We start from the raw sequence: 18,830 nt of genomic DNA, 5'->3' as shown, positions 1-18,830 counted from the left end.
AATAATAAGCGAGTTAATAACACAATAAAGGAAATTTATTATATGAAGTATTTTTTCATGTAAAAATAATTTACAATACAGTAAAATTGGCGTATATACCAATGGTTTGACATAAATTCGTTAATGCTTTATATATAAGCGTAAAAAGGATTTCCTTAACGTTTGATATTAAATCTTCAAAATTGTAAAACAACCATATATATTAATATCAGAGAATGAATTTTTTTATAATCGATAATACAATTGTCTATTTTTTCGATATGCTTCTATAGCAACGACTTTGTTATTCCTTCTTTCATCGGCGCGAATATTTATGGCTTAACTGTCATTATATGCAATCATATTTCACGATCACTTTAATTTTTTCAAGCTGTATATTTAGTAACAGGTATGTAAAAATTTAAATCTCTAAGTATATATATATACTTAGTGTAATATATATATATATATATATATATATATATATATATATATATATATATTACACATTATATACTTAAACTCGCGTCTGTAATTGTATATTATTCTATATTTACTTGCATTTTTGTCTGATTTTACAAATATCTATAATTGTATAAATATTTAACATAATTTTCTTATTTAGTAGATAAACAACGTCTTATAAAAATATCCTAATTCCAAAGATGATACATTGTTTAGTGCGACGACCCACTGTCCTTGCCCGACATCTTTCTTTGCAAATATACGGAACATGTTTCTATCGCTTAACAACAAAACTAGCAAACACATTGACAGCTAACGAGGAAGGAAAATGTGCACCACTCAACACCAATGATATAATAAGTAAGAAATATGGTGTTTAATTATACTTGATATTTAATCGTATATATATATATATTCAATAACTTTCAGTGGATTTAAATCATAAATTGTGCTTCGTCAAATATGCTTCTGCAAATCTAAGAAGAGAAATACTTCCCTGCAATAGTTGTAATATTAATAATCTTAAACTTCCTTTATCATCAGCTGCTACCGTGACGCAATCACATGCAATTCCGACAATTACTGCAACTGTGACGTCATCTAAAGCGATGCCATTATTGGAGACAGTAAACCCCGAGATGGTCACGGAAGACTTTGAAATTCCTGCATCAAAAATTGCGTCACTTGATCATGTGGATAAAGCGCCGTTGCCATTTGAGGATATTCCTGGCCCAATGATACTCAAGTTATGGGAAAAATACTGGAAATACGTGCCACTTCTGGGTACGCAACTGTTTTGCAGTCTGTTAATCAGCAGATTTACCCAGGGTATGATCCCTTGAAGAGTTCAATTGCTTAAAATTCGAAGAGCTATTTTATATTTTTAAATTAACCATGGCTTAAATAAAAGTTACGCAATTTTGTGAACCGCGTAGAATATAAATAAATAAATTGTGGCTCTACGAATTTTAAGCAAATTCGCTGACTTAGTTTCGAAAAACTACGTCTAATTAAGTGCAAAGTTTTTCGAATTTATAAAAACACACATATATAGATACATATTTAAACAAATTATTTACTGTTAATAGAAAAAAAGAACAAAAAATTAAAAACAATTATTAAATGTTTTTATTATAATTTATGTCAATAATTTAAATGAAAATGTTAAGATTATAATATAAATTTTTAATATTATATATAAATTTTTTTATAATTATTAAATTTTTATTTTTTAGTTATTTTAATTTTTCTTAGTTAATGAACTAATATAAAAAAGGTGTCTTAAAATTAGTTACTTATAATAATTAAAATAAAAAATAAATTCTAAGTTAATTCTAATTTGACATCAAATTTACAATGTATTTTTTATTCTAAAACCATTCCATGGATTATTTTGCAGGACGATTATCTTGGAATCGCAATATTACGCCAATTAAATATTTATTCGATGAATACGGATGCATTGTGCGGATTAATGGTCCTTTTATGAATGATATAGTTATGATTCACAGGTGAGATATTGCAATTAATATGTTTCTGTTTTGAAGCTAATTTATCAATTATTCTAGGCCTGAACATATAGCAGAAGTTCTCAAGCAAGAGAGCGAGTTAGCTATTTGTAGTGGCATCGATATTCTTCAACACTATCACCTCAATCATCGCAAGTGTCGTTCTGCTGGCGCGTTTTCTCGGTAAGTATAATATAATTAGCTTTACATAGAATATGTAACGCAGGAAGATTGAAATATATAAAAAAATAATGAAGCTAATTATGCAATTAATATTTACAAAAAATACATTTAAATATATATTATAAGCAAAACATTTTTCTTGAATTAAATAAATGTGCATGAATTTAATAATATTTATTTATATGAGAGAAAATCAGTAAGTACATCAAAAAATAGTTATTGATGTATAGTTATTGATGTTGGGTTGTGCCAATAACACACTGTCAATCAAAAACTAATTTTTTCCATTTACAGCTGCTCCATCCATTTATGATATACTTAAAAAATATTTTTTTCTCGTACATAGAAGTATTTATATAATTTTTATAAAATCATTCGTTATACAAGTATTTAATAATGCAATTTAGTGTAAACTTTATAAAATATTAGACAAAGTTCGGAGTGGTTAGAAGTAAAAGAGAAAATTGACCGGCCTTTACACGAAATTTCGAATTATATCGGAGAACTGAATTCAGTGTGTGGCGAACTCGTTAAAAGAATTCGTAATATACGCAATCGACAGGACGAGGTACATTACATATTAATAAACACTTATTTAATGTGCATTAACGTTAATTATCTTAAATTTAACGCATACATATAAATGTATAACATTTAAAAAGTAGAATAATATTATATAAATATTATATAACAATCTTTTGTAAATATCACGCTTGATAATATAGTATAATCAAACGTATAATAGCTTCAAGATTAATATTTAAATTATTATTTGAACAATAGGTACCATCGAATTTTCATCAGGAACTTACCGCATGGGGTATGGAATGCTTCTATGTAATGATGTTCAATAGGCACCTCGGTTTTCTCGATTCCACGTCGAAATCAATGTCTGAGATCACAAAAGTTATTAATGCGTTAATTACTGCTCACACGTATATGGCTCGATGTGAGACTGGATTTCAGGTGTGGAGATTTTTCGAAACTCCATTCGCTAGAAAACTTTTTGCAGCTTGCGACATTCTTGACGAGTAAGTCAATGAAAAATTTGATAGCATTTTGAATTTGATAGAACTTATTGAATATATTATTCCACTTTGTATATATATTTATATTATACAAAATATATTATATTATATTAATAGTAATTATAATTTTATTTAACATTTTATTCGAGTGCGTTAACCACAAAATTTTTTACTTTTAGTAATATTATACTTTATTAATGTGACACATTTACATGAATCTCTACTTTTCAGGATTATTGGGAAATATATTCGTCAAGCACAGAACAAGCTGCAAGCTTCTTCGTTAATAAAACAAGAAGAATCTGTAAATGAAAAGAAAAATTTATCATTGCTCGAAAAGATGATGATTCAGCGTATCCATTCGGACGATATTGCTACTCTTTTGATGGACATGATTATTCTAGGCGTCCAAGCTGTAATATGCAACAATCTGCTGCAAACAAAATAATAATATAAATATATGTAATAATTTATTTCTTTCTATTTCTAGGTCATAAATTGCGAGGCATTCCTGCTTTATTTTTTAGCGAGAAATCCTAGAATACAAAAACGATTGTATGACGAAATCACCTCTGTTTTACCTAAAACAGATCAAACAACTCTGACAAAAGAAAGCCTGGAAAATATGCCATATCTAAAAGCATGCATAAAGGAAAGCCTTAGGTATAACAGAATTTAGGAAAAACAATAGTTTTATTATGTTAACTTTTCTCATAATTTAGAAAACTTTATCTATATATATAATGACCAATGTAGAAAAATGAATAAGAAATGTTATATAATAAATTGATTACTATATATGTTTTTTTCATATGAAAGATTGCGACCTGCATTTCCTTACTTGACGAGATTGTTGTCGTCAGCAATTTCGCTACACGGATACACGATACCGAAGGGAGTAAGTTGCAGGTGAGAGTTCAAATATACACACAAAATAACAAGTAATTTTTATTTTAGACTTTCATCATAATGGCGAATCAAATAACATCACAGCGTGAGGAGCATTTTGAAGATCCTGGCAAGTATCAGCCAGAAAGATGGTTGAAACAGGACGAACATGAGCATAATTCCTACCAAGAATATTCATGTCTACCTTTCGGGCATGGTGTACGATCCTGCCTAGGAAAAGATATGGCTGAAATACAAATGATGTTACTCACCGCAAAGGTACATTTCTCGCAATAAAGTAAGTAATAAGATTGACAAAAAAATACATATTTTACTCTTTACAGTTGGTACGAGAATTTACAATTGAGTACGATTATGCTGATATCCAAAGTCGATTTCTTATGGTTAACGTACCAAATAAATCACTTCGTTTTCGATTCTTAGATAGGAATTAAAAGATGATAAAAGATATATACAGCTTAAACAATTAGAAGAATTTAAGGGGCATAATAGTGGACATAAATAAAATAAAAACATGCATCTCTTTATTATAATCATATTACGATTATCTTTCTGTAAAAAAGTCGATGTATGAGATAAAAGTATATTGGATATATAATCTCAAATTAATCTTAACTTACATATTATTTTATTGAAAGAATAATTTAAAGATCATAACAAATATGTGTATCTATTTATGCTTATGTATCAAATGTTAATTACGTTACGTAGTAAATATTTTTTGTAAGAAAAAAAGTATAATTTTTTTTATATTACTTGTTTACTATGTTTTACGGATTAAAATATTAATTTCGACAGATAAAAGACAAATAATTCTTGTAATTTATGATTATATAAGATATAAATATATAAGAATATTTAAAAAAATAAAAAGTATAAATATGTATATGAGAATATACGTCATTTGCATGATAATTTTTAACAAGTGGATTTTTATTACAACATTGTGGTTTTATAACACAATCAACGTTTTATAAAAATACAACTCACAATCAGATTTTTATTATAGATCTGTGATTCTCTTCTTTTACTCCTGGCCCATTATGATACGCACAGACGCCATGTATGAAAAAACGGTCGATACATACTGAAAAATAGAAAAAAAGCGACATTATTAACGATTTCGCATCTTAAATAATATTAAGTATTATGATTGCTATAACAATTTATGTTCAAGAATGTCTATTTATACGTTAAACGTATTAAAAGTAACATACACATTTTCTCTTTTTACGATAAATAAACATATCAAAAAATTAAAAATGATAATAATAGTAATATATAAAATATAATACATAATATTCGTAAAATATACTCTTATCACTAAATAATACGTTCTTACCGACGCGTAATAACTCATAGACAAACTTGGTAATGCACATGGGACTGAAACAGTGACCGGATGTTGACCTCTCAATATAACATTTATTAGAAGTTTTCGCATGACCAAATCGTCATTGTACCATAATGAATCGTAGACGGCTGACGCAATGTCGCTGCTCTAATTTTTTGCAGAACACATTAAAGTTAAAACATTATGAATTTATTATCTGTATAATGTATAATACGATTTATTTATTAAATAACTAACCGTGCTAATTACATGATCAGCTGGCCAGGCGTACATGTAGAGTTCTACAAAAGCGCCGGAAGCTATCATAAGAAAGGTCAGTTTCACTGACCATGGTTGACGCTACATATATTAGAAAAAGATATTACTATGTACATACATACATATACATAAATGTATAATATGTTAAATGAAAGAAATGAATATTTTTAATAAATTTCCTGAGTTAGAATTTGAGGAAGTACTTGGCTCTCCGGAAACAATACATAAGAACATAAAATGAACTTATTATATAATTACGATATATAAAATATACAACTTTCATCTAAGAGAGAGAATTACATATATTATAACTTACACTTATAACAGTAAGATAACCGAATATTACCGCGCCAATGCTAAAGGTTACGCATAATAACGCTACATAACGAATTGCAAGAGTCACTTCTTTTGCATACCTATAAGTATTCATTGTCAGAATAATTCATTACACAAAATACTTGATTATTATAATACTCGTTGTATGTAAAATTAATGCGCGATTAATTAATCGTTATATTTTATCTTAACATGCTGCTAACAAAAAATTATTTTTTGTCACTTAAAAGTATTTTATTATATTTTAATGTTTTTTCAAAAAATTCCATATATTACATCCAATTTTCCTAAAATTTGATAAGAGTTCAAATGAATACACGTAAAAGAATTTTTGGTACAAATAAAATTTAGTAAAAAGAATCCTGCAGCAATAATTATTTACAAAAATGTACATTTTAATTAAGAAAATACAAATGTTATATGTAAATGTACCTGAGTAATGAATAGTGTTCTTGTATATTTTTTATGAGTTCTTCCATGCTCGTCATCGTACGAAAACGAATGGACAAAATATGAAATCTGGCAGCTACAAACCAAAGTAAAAGAGCAGGAAAACTATTGGCGCTAACTTGTGTCATACTTTGATAAACAGTCAATATTTGATGTACGAAGATAATAGTTTTCAATGGTTGATTGTGTACATCAAATGGATACTTCGTCGCACATGGAAACGGTTGTGGCGTAAACAAGGGTGTAGTTACCATACTGAGAGCTGTCATTATTACCAAGCAAAAAACGCAACCTATTGACATTTAATATCAAATTTAAAAAATATTTTCTTGATATATATGATAACAATCATTTAAAGATTTAAAATTACTATATTTAATATCTTTAATAATTATTTTGATATGTTGTTAATTTCATAAAAATAATAATTTAATATAAATTTAACGTTCTCTCTCTCTCTCTCTCTCTCATTCATTCATTCTAACTTTTTTTTTCTTCTGTACTTTTTTTAGAAAAAAGGGAATCTTATTGGATCAGTCAGAAATTCATTTTATTTAAAGAAGTATAAAAATTGTATATATATATCAAAATTTCATAAAAAATCAAAATATTTATTAAATGATACATGTTTATGTAAGTATGTTTTCATGTAAGTATGAACTTACCATAAAACAGTTTGCATTTGTCAACATAGAGTTGTAAAATTTCTTTTTCATATTTTTGAGCTCGCTGGTAATAATCCTCCATTTCCGAAACAATAAACTGTGAAATTAAAAAAATAACAGAATTTTTTAATTAATTTTAAATAAAAAATTTACTTTAATAGAATTTTAATTCTTGACATTTTCGTTCCAATTATTCGAAAAATAATCAACTTCAATTGTTCTATTATTATAAGAACATCTAGTAGAATTAAAATATCTTACATACTATAAATTTTGTTAAATTTTTAGAATACAAAATTTACATGACTGCTCATAAAATATCGTTATATAATTAAAAGATTTTGAAAATTTAAATTTTATTTATATTTTAAAGTTATACATTTTTTATGTTAATATTAGTTTATATATATCACTTTTGAGAAAACTGTACTGCTTTTGATTTTTAGAATACAATTTTTTCACGTAAAAAAATCAATACAAATGAAAATCTTACCTGCAAACGTTTATTCTGTATTATGAAGAGTATCAATTGTAATAGAATTTGCAAGGCGGCGCTCAATTCACATCCTAGTTTCATCAAAAACATGTATTCGTTAGGCTGACAGAATGTCCATATCAGCATAACGATAAATATCGTCGTGTTCGTGCAGCAGAAATATCGTAAGGCATCATGAAAAAGTCTCTGAAGCTTCGTCGCGTTCGGCGATAGTGGCCAACAGCAAGCGACCATTAAGTATATTCTCAGGAAAGCAATTACTTTATCCAGTGTTACCTTTCCCTTCATAATACACGGAAGTGCTTCGTGCTAATTCACGACGGAAACTCAAGCTGGCACATGGACTTTAATCAATAACGCTGAGATTATTTATTCGAACACTATAATGACTCTGTTGCGTGAATTGCCGAGTAATGTACGCGCGGTGCATAAGATATAGCGTTGCACACCCTATATTGAGAATAGAATGCATCGAGGGCTTCCAACATGCGCGCTATTAAAAGATATCAGGCTAACATTTAACTCTAATACTGCTTATTTATTGCCGCTGATTTTATAAACTAATCAGTTAAATGTTTGCTGAAATGAAATGATTAAAAAACATTTTTTGAAAAAAATGTAGTTTTAATATTGTAAACTTTTTTATAGTTTAAGAAGAACTGCTTAATTTAATAATAAATTGTATATGTTATATATAATTTGAAACTGATATTTTGCGAAGTTTGTAGACGTTGTTTTACTTTGGGAAATGTGGGAAATTATTTGTAGGATATGATTCTCTTGGATTGTTTCATTATTTCATTAAGAATATATTCAAGGGAAATTTTGCGTATAGTGTTGAAGCGTGTAAAACTGGCGAGAGATGTTCTTAATTAGATTGATTGTTACCTAGAAAATTGTTTGCAGTGAAATAATTTTTATGGATACTGACTAAATATCTTGTCTTAGAGTGCAATTCCAACTATATAAATAGGTAATGATCATTAATTAATCATGTATCGAACACGTTATATCTCCTACCTATAAACGCTTTTAGACTTTACATTGCATTTATGTAATTGCTGACGGCAATTGTCCAGTAATAATTAATAATAATTCAGTATGTAATGAAGCACAATTAGCAGTGAAAGTCAATTGTAGACTCTTCCTAGCAATTAATTATATGATTTTTAAGATTCTTTAAAATAGTATAGATAAGAGATGTGTATGTATATGTATGTGTATAGGTCAAATTCAGTTCGATTTTAGATTTAATAGTGATACAATGTAGACTTGTAAAGAAATATCTTATTATAAATTATTAATTAATACTTATATCTTTATTTAATGGCCACAAATTTTATATATTAATTGATTTTGTTTTGCCTTTAATTTGTAAACTTTAATTATTATTCATTTGAATTTTGTTGCATATTTTAACAAATGATCGAATATTTAATAAAAATTTAATTACAAAAGATGAAATTTTAAGAATATTAATTTTTAAAAAATGCAATTGCATCAACTTATACAATTATAAATATATAAGTATATATTGTATATACAGGATGTCCGGTAATAATCGCATCATCTGTCATGTACAAGTAGAATGAGTTAAACTGACAATAAGTAGGAAAAAGTCTTCTATCATTTTATGATTTTCGTAAGAATTAATAATTTTAAGATATTATCCAATTCGCCATTAAATAAACGCGCGGCGAGAAGAAATGGAAATTATAAAGTTATCTTCAGAATACCTTTATGTGCAAGTTTTATTATAATTCTGCAATTCTATAATATAGCAGATATTTCATAAAAATACAGTTGCGTAAATTTTTACTATAGTTAAGATTTTTTTTCTTTTACTCCTGACCCATCATAAGGCGGACAGATGCCATGTATGAAAAAACAGTTGAGATATACTAAAAAGATAAAAAAGAAAATCTAATTATTAATGATTTAAAGTCCCAAGTATGCCTAATGTATTGTAATTTTTTCTTATTCATCTAGAAAATCTAAAAATAAATCACTTTTCAGGGCAATTGTTAGGGATAAAATGCAATATTAATAAATAGAATAAAATAGATAATAACAAAATAGAAAAAATATAAAATATAAAAACATAAAAGTATAAAATAATTTGCATATAAAAATTCAAATATAAAAAAAATAAAAATATAGCACAAAACGCCAAGTGCCTGATTATAAACATTTATATTTATAATCTATTCTTATATATTTTACTCTCTAAGTATTATATATAAATTTTTAATAAATAAATAAATATATGATGCAATATATAAAAATGTAATAAACATACGATACAACTGTACGATACATAAAATATATAATATACATAAAAAGTAATTATTAAAAAATATGTTCTTACCGACGCGTAATAATTCATAGATAAATTCGGTAATGCACATGGAACTGAAATAGTGACCGGATGTTGACTTCTTTGTATAACATGTACTATAATCTTTCGCATAGCCAAATCGTCATTGTACCATAATGAATCGTAGATGGCTGACGCAATGTCGCTACTCTAATAAAACAGCTCACTAGTTATAGATACATAATTATATAGATATACAGGATGATTCAAAATAACCTGCTGTCCTCAAATTACATATTCTTGATTCAATTCTGAAACGACTTTTCCTTTTGAAAAATTTTGCCCGAAGTTTAGTTCTTAAATTATAAAAGGAAATAATTATTACAGGTAACTTATTACAGGCTGACAATGAATACAAAAGGCAAGCAAGAGTGATTCAGACGCGGGCGCTTATGTAGGGCGCCTGCTGTGATCAGCTGACACACGATAGTGTGCACAGACACATACATACATGCAAACACACACACACTCTCTCTCTTTCTCTCACTTACTCATAGTCATTATTATCATTAGTTGATTGCAGTAGACGTAATATGTCATTTTAAGAACAATAGGTTATTTTGAATCACCCTGTATAATTATATCTATAATATACAATTATATAATCCATTTCTCATATAAATAACTAACCGTGCTCATTACATGATCAGCTGGCCAGGCATACATATAGAGTTCCACAAAGCCGCAGAAAGCTATCATGAGAAACGTCCATTTCACTGACCATGGTTGACGCTATTATGTACAAATATCCGAGGAAAAGATAATATTTTATATATATACAATATAATATATATTATGTAACTTACATTAAACAAATTTTATTTTAACAAACATTCTATGGACATGTAATTAAAAGAAGTAATTTGCTTTCCGTAGAATAAATAATGCAATTTTGTAAAACGAAAATTTTTTTATGCAGAATAAAATAATTTTCACACATTAAAGATACATATTACTTACGCTCATAAAAGTAAGATAACCGAATATTACAGCGCCAGTACTGAAAGTTACGCATAATAGTGCTACATAACGTACTGCGAGCGACACTTCTTTTGCATATCTGTAAAAGAATATTCATTTTCAGAAAATATAATTATATCAATTCTTAATTGACATTATTGTGGAATACAATTAATATATACAATTAATATATACAATTAATATATACAATTAATATGTACAATTAATGTATGTGCAATATTTCGTCTTATACATTATATCTTTAATAAAAATGTAATAAGACTAATAAAAATTATCTATTATACTATACAAAAAACTATAAAAATTATCTAATAAATCATTACAAGGTATAACTCAAAATAAAATTCTTTTTTATATCCGAGTTTCATAAAATTTAAGAATCTTAAATAAATACCCAAATATATATGTAGTAAAATTTATAGCGCAAATAAAATTTAGTTTAAAATATTGTTTAAAAAATTAATATATTGAAATTGTATAATTTGTAACCTTTTTTTATACATTATTGCATTATAGCATTCTTAATAATCGCAAGCACTCTCAATCCATTCCTTGTATAGTGTTCTTACAAATTAATGTATCATATTTTCTAATTGTCACAATTAATCCGGTATTGTCTTTTAATCCTATATTTTCTTTTATATATAATCTTATGCACCTGAGTAATATATAATGTTCTCGCGTATATTTTATAAGCTCTTTCATGTTCGTCATCGTACGAAATCGGGTGGACAAGATCCGGAATCTGGCGGCTACAAACCAAAGTAGAAGAGCAGGAAAAGTATTGGCGCTAACTTGTATCACACTTTGATAAGCAGTCAATATATGATGTGCATAGATGAGAGTTTTCAATGGTTGATGTTGTACATCGAATGGATACTCTGCTTCACTCGGAAACGATTGGGATGAGAACAGTGGTGCGATTATCACGCTAACACCTGTCATTGCCAACCAACCAAGAATGATACCTATTGCAAATATGCATACACGTACATAAATGTATGTGAGTATAATGTATATACACAAGATTTGAGCAAAATTTGGAACACTATTCTAATGTTGTAAACATATGATTAAAAGTTTTAATATTTTATTTAATGTATTTTTAACTCATTTTAACGCGAGAAAGATATACATAACTAATTAAAGACAAGACAATTTTATACATGTTCATATATATACATATAAATAATTATACATACCATAAAATGGCATGCATCTATCAACATATTGTTGAAAAATTTCCTTTTCATATTTTTGAGCTTGTTTGTAATAATTCTCCATTTCTAAAACAATAAACTACACATTTGTCAAAATTAATATTAATCATTTCATTATTGCTTTTTTTCAATCTCATATGTTTGATTATATTAAAACTGCAAAAGATAATGCACAGAAGATAAAAAATACAATCATTATGTTTAAAAAATATTTATTTCGTGACGAATAAATTTAATTGTACTTACACACATCAACATTTTACGGTTTAACTTATACATATTTTAAGAATAAGAATTATTAAAATTAGAAATAAGGTAATGATAAAAAAATAATTTTAACTATTTTGAAAGTGCAGTTTTGTTTTCTATCTTATTATTAATTAGCATCTTTTAAAAATTATTATTAATAATTTATGAAGAATGTAACTTTTGTCTCACGAGAGATATATATATAAAGATCTTATACCTGCAAACGTTTGTCCTGGAATGCGAAAAGTATTATCTGCAATGGGACTTGCGAGACGGCGCTGAATTGGCATCCTAGTTTCATCACAAGTAATGCATCATCACTGTGTTTGTAGAGCGTCCATGCCGCCGCAACGCTAAGTATCACTGAGTTCGCGCAACAAAAATATCGAAAGGCAGTACGAAGAAATCTTTGAAGCTTCGTCGCGTTCGATGGCAAAGGCCAACAGCATCCGAACGTCAAGTATATTCTCAAAAACACGATTATTTTACCCAGCGTTACCTTATCCTCCATAATAGCACACGGAAGTGGGGCGACTCACGATAGACATGCAAGAATAGGCATAGTACGAACTTTAATCATCCTCACAAGATTATTTATTCGTGTAAACACTCTGTAATGACACCGTCGTAAGGCGCCAAGCATGCGTGCTGCATAGGATATTAGCATACATAGGCACATTACCTGTTACATTTTATATTCGCAGCAGATTGCATCGATTTTCGAGGGATTTTCAATGTACGTGATACGCTATTAAGAAACATTAGGCTATTTGGATGAGACTGATTACAATTCTACAAACTAGTCTGCTAACAATTTACTTATTGGAAAAATATTAATATATAGTGAAAATAATAATATAAAAATGTTAGAAATAAAATAATATAATATAAAAATATGAAATAATATAAAAATGATAGAATAATATAAAAAATTATAATATGTAATTAAATATAGTGTTTAAGTACTGATAAATTTTGTCTCACTGCAAGCTTCTTTAATTTCGATATTTTTGCGCAATGTTTTCATATGAGTCATATATGTTAAATATAATTCGCAGCACTGATACCTTTTGAAGTTGCGAAAGTTGATTTACTTTGAGAAATACCGAAGTCTATTTGTAGAGCACTTTAATTGTTCACTATTTTATTATTCATTAAGATAATCGAGAGACTTTGAGAGAAATTTCATTTCATTATAAAATTACATAAAAACAACATTTATGAGAAACTGCTGACGATCTTATTAAATTGCTACGATCAATTATTACTTGGAAAATTATCTTCAAAAGAATAATTTTCATCGATATTGACTAAATACCTCATCTTGAACTGCCTTTTCCACCACATAAGAAGGCAAACGTCATTAATTAATCATATATATCGAACCTAAAGTTGGTTCAACTTAAAAGCACTTCCAGAAACGTTACGTTTCTGTAATTGCAGTCTATTAGTATATCATTATCTAGTAATAATTAAATCCACCACAATGTAGTATAATTAGCAATGAAGCGGAATTATAGAGTCTCTTATGATAATTGACGACAAGCTATCATAACAAACGTAGTGTACGACTTAGATAAAGTGAAGCAAATTCAAGTCATTACCAACAGTGATATCATGTATATGGAATTATGGAATTATTTTTAATTTATTGATATTTATTGAATTTAATTTTTTATAAATTGTACGTATCACATATTACACAGACACAAATCGACTTTTGTTTTTTTCTTTAATTTATTTTGACTCTTATTACTAATGGATACATAAGACAAGACAAATCTTGAATAAAAATTGCACTATATTACAATATTAGATTTTTTAAGAATACAATTTATAAAAAATTGCATTATTTTTATACACAATTACAAATATGTATTATATTGTACATCTTAAAAAATACTTTGTAGAAATGACTTATCATTATTTATTTCTTTTTCTGGAAAGTAACTTATTACTATTATTTATTAATTAAAAAAAAATTGTTACAGTTATTGTTATTCAAAGTTACAAGTCGTTATAATTCTCGTTTTTCATGCTATTAGATAAACAAATTTTATATTTTTAAATTATATTTTTATTAAATTATTAAATAATATAATCATATGGATATCGTTATTAATATTAATTATACGTTATTAATATTAATTATATTAATTATATACATATAAAAACGTATACACACATATAAGTTTCTATATTTATATAAATATAAGTATATTCTTGTATAATTTCAAAATTTATTGCAATTTGAGTTTATTTAACAAACATATAAAAAGAATTTTCAAATTTTGTTACAAAAGAGATTTTATATTAATCATATATTATTTTTAAAATAATTTTTTAAAATTTATTATCTAATTTTTACATAATTTTTCCATTTATAATATCAAATAAGGCCTGCAAGAATAAAGTTTGTTTAAAATTAAATTAAGAATATATGAGTTCGCTATATTTATTCACTAAAAAAATCTATTAAAATGCAAAGTATACCGTAATATATAACAAATTCTATAATATACAAATTACTTTTATTCAGAAATCCACGTTTTGATAATTGACAGATATTTATATGAAATTCTATATGAAAGAAATATTCATTCAATCAATCATCATCTTCTTCAAGTATAACTCGAAACGTGGCTAGATAGGAGAAAGCAGTCGAGACGTACTAAAAATGTTTTAAAAATTATGAATGTTTGATTTTGATAATTTAGGTAATTAATTGTGTTATTAATGGCAGTAAAAATGATAAATATGTTATCACAAACAAACTAGTATATAAATATATAAACTTATATATTTATATTATATAGATAAATATAGATTTACTTATTTTTATATTATTTTTGTTAAAAAATAAAATATATTATTTATATAATTAACAAAACTACGTATGAAAAAAGCTATCTCTAAATAATTATTTTATCTCTATTTTTAAAATAAAAGCAAATAAAAATATTTGTGCTGGGTAATTTAATACAACAATATCTAAAGCATGTATCTCATCAATAATGCAAAAATAATATATTCATAAGCACAAAAATATGATAACAAAAATTATAGTAAAGTCAGGGACTCACTGAGGCATAATAATTTAACGAAACAGTCGGTAGCATGCAGGGTATATTTACAGCTATAGGTTGTTGGCTACGTAATAAAGTGTGTACAAAATTCTTTTGAAAATCAACTTTCCCGTTATACCATATTGAATCATACGCAGCGTGTGCAATATTAGTGCTCTAAAATATTAAATTAGAAACATATTATAATATCACATTTTTTTCGCGTATCTCTACATTTATAAATGTAACTTACTGCACTTAGTAGGTGGTCAGCTGGCCACGCGCATAAGTATACTTTTGCAAGAGATGATATAAAAAAGATTAAAAATGTTGATTTTACCGACATTGGTTGTCGCTAATAAAAGAGAAAATGTAATAAACAATAGCAATAGTAGATAGCTTCTACACTATTTATGCTTCATCAAACGATATATAAATGTTTTTTTAAATTACACGATGCATACGATACAATATGTATGAGAGAGTTATTTTATATAGAAAAGTGGAATCATGAAAAAAAACTTTTTAAAATAATGTGAAATGATAATGTGTAATATCATAAATATAATATTATAAAAATTCTTGATTTAATTCTTAATGAATAAAAAGAATACATTTTTATAAAATGTACACTTGCATTTTATAAGGTAAGAATAATTTACTCACGCTAAGAAAAGTGCAACCAGTAAATATGATAACTATTGTACTAATAGTCAGCGATGCTAACATCACAAATCGAATAGAAAGAGTTACTTTTTTTCCATACCTGAAATAATATATCTATTTTAACCAAAATTTTGTAATTATGCCTGAAAATGTTTCATATTATTAAAGTAAATCAATAATATAGTAAAATAAAAATTAGACAATTAGCATAGACTTATACATAAAAGTTTATATTGTGTTTTTTTTCACAGAAAATATCATATAAATAAAATTTTAAAAAAATTGCTGGAAAAAATCATTTTTGTGAAGCTAATCTTATTTAAAAGAAAATAATTAGAAAATAATTCATTAACTAAAATCCGAGAAATTTAGTCATTTGTGTAAAGATTGTAGTGTTTCTCTCAAAGCTTTATTGTATATTCCATATTATTCTATATATTTATAATCAGTACAAAATACTACCGTTTCTCTTTATATTTGGCGAGCCTATTTCTTATATTTTTAATATTAAATAAAACAAAGAAGGTAATACAAAAAAAACAATGTATTTAATATATATATTATACAATATTGATTATTATTTACCAGAGCAATTCTTGATGTTCTTCTATACATGCACGTAATTCTGCAAATTCTGTAACTGCTCGAAATCTGCTGGATAAGATATCACATCTCGCTGACACGAACCACAACAGAAGCGCGACGAAAATGTTTGCACATACTTGCGTGTAACTTTGATATATAATTAGTATATGATGTAAATAAATGATAGTCTTCAAGGGTTGATAATCCACGGAAAATGGATATTCTGTGTCGATGGGAAATGGATGTGGTTCTACAATAGGACTAAGGAGAAGCAGCAGACCGGTAACAGTGAAGGCGGATATTGAACATATATAAATTGATTTACAACTATTAATATATTGATGAAAAACATTCCTCTCTTTTGGTTTTGCATGCTTGCAATAATCCTCCAATTCATAAATCACATACTGCAATTGAATCACGATATTAGATAAACAACAACGTTTATGACATAAGTATGGTTGCGTTCTTTTATAATAATATAATTTAAATTTTATATTAATTAGTCTTTCTTTTTTACAAAAATATATATCTATATATGAATCAGAATTAATAATTTCAAAATGTATAATTTTTACAAAAAAGTAAAACAATGATATAAACAATCGAATAATAAATAACACATTTTTTTCAAAAGATAGTAATAAATAAATAAATATATGTATATAATTCTATTTTTATTATTATCGTGTTTGTCAATTAAAATAATATTGTTTATTTCTTACCTGGAGATAATCATATTGCATCGAGAAGCAAATTATTTGTAGTGGAATCTCTAAAGTGGTGCACAACTCGCAGCATAATTTCATTATTAAAAATAAATCTGACCGGTTAGCATAAATTGTATATATTATCGCAATTATCATGATCAATCCGTGCAAGACAGAAAAACAACGGAATATTTTGTTACGTATTTTTTCCCATTTTGTAGCAGTTGGTGGTAATGGCCAGCAACAAGCAAATAACAAATCGGCTTTCAAAAACGCCAAGAGTTTCTCTATTGTCAGTGTATCTGTCATTACAAATATTAGGATTATTTTCTTATTCTGCTATCGTTACACGTGTACATATGATTCTGACATATGAACTGACTTTATCAATGGAGAGTGCTTCAAGCATTTCGCGCAGTCTTACGTTAGGTATTTAATGTACATATATCAACCATAAGCACATAAAACTTATATAATGCACTTATATATCCCCCCTTTCTTTGATGCACATTTCCTGTTATAATTTTACTTCTGGTAGAACCATGTGTATGTTTACAAATTATTTAATTAGCAAATAATGTATCGACGCTGAGTGTAATTGTACAATTATCTTCTTACTTCCCTAGACGTAGTTTCAATTAATATAGACGTAGAGTAGGGGATGTTAGAGGGCAACGAAGGAAGGCACAACGTCGTCACAAATAATACTGTGGTGTAAAATAAAATAAAATAAAATGGAAGGATTGTTTTATGAATATATATATATATATATATATATATATATTTGATGAACAGAATAAAGATCGCGATGAATCGATAAGTCTCTCTTTCTGCTCATCGTCTTCTATATGTTACATTTCTCGTGAGTCGACAAACGACTAACGTTCGACCATCAATTTGCCCTCGGTCAATCCTTTTTGCAAGTAATCGCAAATATAAACATTCGAATATAGACGAGAATATTCTAGAGTCGGAAACCATTACACGACGAGTGACTCGTCAATATAATTTAAGCCCACATATATTATTTTCAAAATAATTTGTTTAATTTATTTTCTAATTTATTTTCTAATTTTTACATAATTTTTCCATTTTTAATATCAAATAAGGTTTGTAAGAATAAAGAGTTTTGCATAAAATTAAATTAAGAATATAAGGTTTCGCTGTATTTATAAAAAAATCTATTAAAATACAAAGCATACTGTAATATATAACAAATGGTATAATATGCAAATCTTACTTTTATTCAGAAATCCACTTTTTAATAATTGACAGATATATTTATATGAAATTTTATATGAGAACTACTCGCACTGCATATAAATAAATATATTCGCATAGTTCAA

At 26.7% G+C, this 18,830-nt stretch overlaps 3 protein-coding genes across 5 annotated transcripts; 1 reads left to right on the top strand and 2 right to left on the bottom strand.

The window, feature by feature from the left end:
* Positions 1 to 284: 284 nt before the first annotated feature.
* On the top strand, positions 285 to 4,683 carry LOC145963061 (putative cytochrome P450 12a5, mitochondrial). 3 transcript variants are annotated; one of them, XM_083084681.1, is made up of 12 exons: positions 285 to 388; positions 608 to 804; positions 988 to 1,272; positions 1,844 to 1,955; positions 2,013 to 2,135; positions 2,565 to 2,703; positions 2,919 to 3,166; positions 3,395 to 3,578; positions 3,654 to 3,826; positions 3,983 to 4,061; positions 4,121 to 4,330; positions 4,396 to 4,683. In XM_083084681.1, exons 2-12 carry the CDS (start codon positions 645 to 647, stop codon positions 4,504 to 4,506), a joined length of 1,824 nt encoding a protein of 607 aa, XP_082940807.1. In that variant the 5' UTR covers positions 285 to 388; positions 608 to 644; the 3' UTR covers positions 4,507 to 4,683. The 3 variants fall into 3 exon arrangements, with proteins under 3 accessions (XP_082940807.1, XP_082940808.1, XP_082940806.1); XM_083084682.1 differs by having other exon boundaries at positions 605 to 804; positions 988 to 1,227; positions 4,396 to 4,682; XM_083084680.1 differs by having other exon boundaries at positions 605 to 804; positions 4,396 to 4,682.
* Positions 4,684 to 4,987: 304 nt separating this feature from the next.
* Positions 4,988 to 13,160, bottom strand: LOC145963179 (uncharacterized). The gene is made up of 15 exons (XM_083084867.1): positions 12,676 to 13,160; positions 12,192 to 12,288; positions 11,648 to 11,957; positions 10,969 to 11,068; positions 10,639 to 10,740; positions 10,000 to 10,158; positions 9,477 to 9,532; positions 8,051 to 8,081; positions 7,629 to 7,940; positions 7,136 to 7,232; positions 6,453 to 6,762; positions 6,001 to 6,100; positions 5,664 to 5,765; positions 5,415 to 5,573; positions 4,988 to 5,159 (listed from the first exon to the last, which is right to left on the bottom strand). Exons 1-15 carry the CDS (start codon positions 12,967 to 12,969, stop codon positions 5,100 to 5,102), a joined length of 2,289 nt encoding a protein of 762 aa, XP_082940993.1. The 5' UTR covers positions 12,970 to 13,160; the 3' UTR covers positions 4,988 to 5,099.
* A 1,903-nt stretch (positions 13,161 to 15,063) lies between these two features.
* LOC145962813 (odorant receptor 13a-like) lies at positions 15,064 to 17,583 on the bottom strand. The gene is made up of 6 exons (XM_083084170.1): positions 17,500 to 17,583; positions 16,775 to 17,181; positions 16,190 to 16,289; positions 15,777 to 15,878; positions 15,542 to 15,700; positions 15,064 to 15,129 (listed from the first exon to the last, which is right to left on the bottom strand). The coding sequence occupies exons 1-6, from the start codon at positions 17,581 to 17,583 to the stop codon at positions 15,064 to 15,066; spliced, it is 918 nt and encodes a 305-aa protein (XP_082940296.1).
* Positions 17,584 to 18,830: the final 1,247 nt, after the last annotated feature.

Source organism: Camponotus vicinus, unplaced genomic scaffold (genome assembly GCF_025532165.1).
Source record: "Camponotus vicinus isolate PSW18456_S1 unplaced genomic scaffold, iyCamVici1.0 SCAF_12, whole genome shotgun sequence".
NCBI classification, from domain to species: Eukaryota; Metazoa; Arthropoda; class Insecta; order Hymenoptera; family Formicidae; genus Camponotus; species Camponotus vicinus.
The sequence above is the reverse complement of the archived record's forward strand: the minus strand, read 5'-3'. Positions and strand labels throughout refer to the sequence as shown.